General features: G+C 45.0%; 1 protein-coding gene across 1 annotated transcript in view; it reads left to right on the top strand.

The window, feature by feature from the left end:
• The first annotated feature begins 1527 nt into the window (after positions 1 to 1527).
• Positions 1528 to 4090, top strand: part of maml3 (mastermind-like transcriptional coactivator 3) — a 146594-nt gene continuing 144031 nt past the window's right edge. Inside the window, exon 1 of the mRNA XM_032533693.1 lies at positions 1528 to 2766. Coding sequence (XP_032389584.1) covers positions 2395 to 2766 — 372 coding nt within the window. The 5' untranslated portion in view covers positions 1528 to 2394. The remainder of the gene's footprint in view (positions 2767 to 4090) is intronic.

Below are 4090 nucleotides of genomic sequence, written 5' to 3'. Positions count from 1 at the left end.
CACTGCTTATCCATACACACTGCTACCGGCCGTATTCAAATGACTGTACAGATACCCAAATATAAATATATTTTAGACGAAGCTGAACAGTATGAGCAGCTGACAAGACAAAGAAGGAGAGGGCGGGCCCTGATGAAAGACAGATTATGTTGCGTTCCGTTTGTACATGGAAGTCAGATTTTCGGAGGTCAAAGTCGGAAACACGCCCCCTGACCACGGATTTCCGAGCTTGGAAATCGGACAGCCTCGCAGTACCCCGAGTTTAAGATCCAACATGGCTGCCCCGTGCCCAGTTACCAATGGGCCAGAAAGCCTATCTCAGTGAGGATTTCTATTTGCTATCAATATGTTGGATTCATGTTAGGACTTGACCATGGATCAATCCTGATATGCAGCGGCATTTCTTTCCCCGTGAATTACGTCCTCACATTTTTTTTACATGTCAAAAATGTAAAACTGACTCTAATTATAGATCGAGGTCTTCTTGATCACACGACTTAGGAAGTTTGAGCTGTAGGGAAGCTGCAGCCCTCAGTCACTCATCCACTGACCGACTTCATATTATTCAACATAAGTATTAGAAACTGTTCACTCAGCAGAGGATTCAAAACCACAAAACCATGCAACACATCCAAACTATGCAACACATGAGTAGGCCAAGCAATAACTCATCATGGGAAGGCTATTGGCACGTAATACATTCGATGTCATTACATCACTTCCTGCTTCAATTGTTTTAGTAATGATCCATCAGCCCCAGAAAAGTATTTCATGAATAAAAAATAAAAAAAAACCTTCCCTGTAACCTTTTGTGAGTTATTTCACAATTAATAGAGTAATATATAAATTCTGAGAAAGGATTTCAATTAATCTGGAATGGTATTATGTAATTTACTTGTAACTTAATTTAGTTTCTGTGGTTACATTGTTTTATAGTGCTTTGCCATTAAAACTTTGTACTTTCAAATATCTGACGGGGTTAACGTGCCTCAGTGTTATGGTGTTTTTTTTATACAGCCAGCTCATGAAAAGTTTGTTCTGTAGACAGTTCATAAATACATGCAATTGTAAAAAAAAGTTAGTTAGTTAGTTAGTTAGTTAGGCTACTGTAAAAATGATTCATCCTATTTCCTGGTCTGACCACTGGTGGTGATGTGTTATGATGCCCATTACTTAATTTGTACTGTAATTAGCAACTGCTTAAATGTGCCTCTGTTTGCTTCTCTGTATATCGCTATCATAATGCTACATTGTGTTTTTATTATTTTTTTTAAAAACAACGAAATAAAAAAACAGGTAGGTCCGACCCCTGTAAGTAACATTGTAATAAGGAAATTAGCTAGTCATTTTGCTAACTAGCTGTCTAGCTGACCCATTTGCAACAATGGCTAACTGATTGTTTTGGTGTAGGCTAACCTATGAAAACAACCCAGGTCGTAGGTGGGACCAGTCCGGTCCTCTCCGGGTTACACTCCGGATTCCACTCCGGATTCCACTCCGAGTTTTACAAGTGTCCATCAGCGGGCTCCTCACAGCCTCTAGCTGGTTTTTACTCAACTCCTGTCCTGATATCACTCCGCTGGCATGGTGGAGAAGCGGACCTGATTATTGTGATGGTGGCAGGCGGCAGCCAGTGACTACAGACTTCCGCCACTGCTTCCCATATCCGCGTTTTGTGCCGTCTGGGCCACTCTAGTTGCCTCACAACCGGACTACCGAGGGCGCTTGTGCTCTTTCCCCTAACTCAACAACATCTTCACCGGGATTTCTTTCAAACCAAAACCATATGAGATGCAAGTTCACTGGGAAACTCCGGAGCCCGTTCGGTTCAGGCAGCAAAACTTTTTCTCAAAGGACGACACCGTAAAACGCCGAGTGGACTGTTGCTGCTGCAGCTGCCACTGCTGCTCCTCAGTGGGACGGTTTGTGTGTATATGACCGTAGAGTTCATGCTAACGTTCATACCTATACGGTATTGTTTTTTTCAGCGGGGTTGTTAAGCAGCGTGGCAGTGGCTTTATTCTTTAATTCAGTTTGGGGCTTGCTCGGTCTTACTCTAGGCTGGGTGTTATTTGTGTTTTCCGGAGCGGTTTGTTTGAAAACAGTGCCGAGAAGGGAAGAAGAAACGTTCACTCTCGACCCCTTAACCATATGACTACTAGGCTCGAAGCCCTTTAAACATCCCCGGTTGTTGTTCTCTTCCGCGGCTGTTTTCGGTCGTAGCCTACCTTCCGTCCGCTGTCCGGCTGTTTGGGACCCTTCGCCGGTGAGGACAGAGAAGAAGAGGACACTAGGGGGTGGAGGTGGAGGTGACCGGGGGAGGAGGTGGCGGTGGTGGCGGTGAGCTTGACGGGGAGAAAAGTTCTTCCAAAATAGCAGCCACTCGGCCTAGTGATGGGGGACTTCGCCTCCCCCGCTGCCGGACCCAACGGCAGTATTTGCATCAACAACAGCATGAACCCGGCCGCCGGGAGCGTGGTGGCCGCCGGGGCGGTGGGCATACCTAAGCACAGCACGGTCGTGGAGAGGCTGAGGCAGCGGATAGAGGGCTGCCGGAGACACCACGTAAACTGCGAGAACAGGTACCAGCAAGCGCACGCCGAGCAGCTGGAGATAGAGCGGAGGGAGACGGTCAGCCTGTACCAGCGGAGTCTGGAGCAGAGGGCCAAGAAGTCGTCCGGTGGCAGCAGCAAGCAGCCGCAGAGCAAGCAACCGGACCCGGACTCTGCCTCCTCCACGGAACAGAGGAATAACACGCTCATAGCGGTAAGGACGAGCTCTCAATCACGGCCAAGGCTATCCCGAAACACCCCCTCACTCACACATAAACACAGCACACACTTTCAGTATACACTCTGTCTTTCATTTCCCCTCTATCTCTATGTCCCAAAACTATTGGACCCTCCATCAAGCAAGCGGCTGTACCAACTACTGGGCTACTTGTTCACCACTGTGAAAACTTGTTGAAAACACCCTCACTGAGCGCCGGCAATTGCTTTGGAAACACACACACACACACTTTGCCTTTCCAAACTAGAGTGCCATTGCTTTTGTTTACAAAGATATCCAGCCCCTCGTTGAAGAAAACAGGCTGCTAGGACTTGAATGCTGCATGATTCGGAAATGACAAGTCTGACAGTTGATATCTGATCTTTTGCAATATCAGTGCTGTGTTATGCTCAAAGAAAGCCTGGAGGTACTGCTAATTGTAAAGTTAAGATTTTTTGCCTCAGAAACTTTTAACTAACTTCTGGAGGATAGCTGCTTTTTTGTTGTTGCAGGAAAACAACTTCTCCATTTTTGGTCGTTGCTTTTTGGGTGGAAATTGATCTGCAACATAGTCAGCATTAAAGTTACAACATTGCTTCCTTGCACTCAACAGTAGCAGTTTTTGCTCCAGCCTGTTCTGTAACCTTTGACATACTCTCAAAATCAACAGCCCAGTCCACAGTGTTGCAAACAACTAATCACAGCCACCTCCTCACTAAAAGTACCCTGCCATTACACTTAGAAAATACTTGACTGCCTCATCGTTACTGAACATTTTCAAACTGAAAGTAACTTTTGGAGATTCATTCATAATTGACTGTGGAGCTTCACTGTAATAATACATTGATCCTGTTCCATATTTCACACGGAGGCTCTACTTCTATCTCAAAACTGCATGTCCTTGTAAAACAAAAATAATGCAGTGATGCTTTAGTAATTATAAGTGCTGTACTGACTCCAATAGACTCAATATAAACACAGTAGATTTTTATTGGAATGCTACAGTGATTTTCTGTTGGTAGGGGGCAGTGGTAACATGTGCAGGATTGTTCAGTATCTTATTTTTGTTTTAAATTGCTGAGCATGTCTGCAGATCAAATCTTTTAAATCATCAGATTGTGTATGTACAGAGAAAACATCCTAATGTTTGGCTGTCTTTGCTTGCATCATGGAGATGGAGACAGACACCGGCAAACTGTGTGGTATCCCCCGTTCCCATCTCCACATCTCTTGTAGGCAAGCTCCAGTTTCCTTTAGAAAAAAACCAAAGGATACATGGCAGGAATGTCAACATTGTTGTCCCTTTTGTTGCTGCAATGAG

The sequence above is a fragment of the Etheostoma spectabile genome, chromosome 2 (assembly GCF_008692095.1).
Source record: "Etheostoma spectabile isolate EspeVRDwgs_2016 chromosome 2, UIUC_Espe_1.0, whole genome shotgun sequence".
NCBI lineage: Eukaryota > Metazoa > Chordata > Actinopteri > Perciformes > Percidae > Etheostoma > Etheostoma spectabile.
Note: the sequence above shows the minus strand (reverse complement) of the source record. Positions and strands in the feature narration are given on the sequence as shown.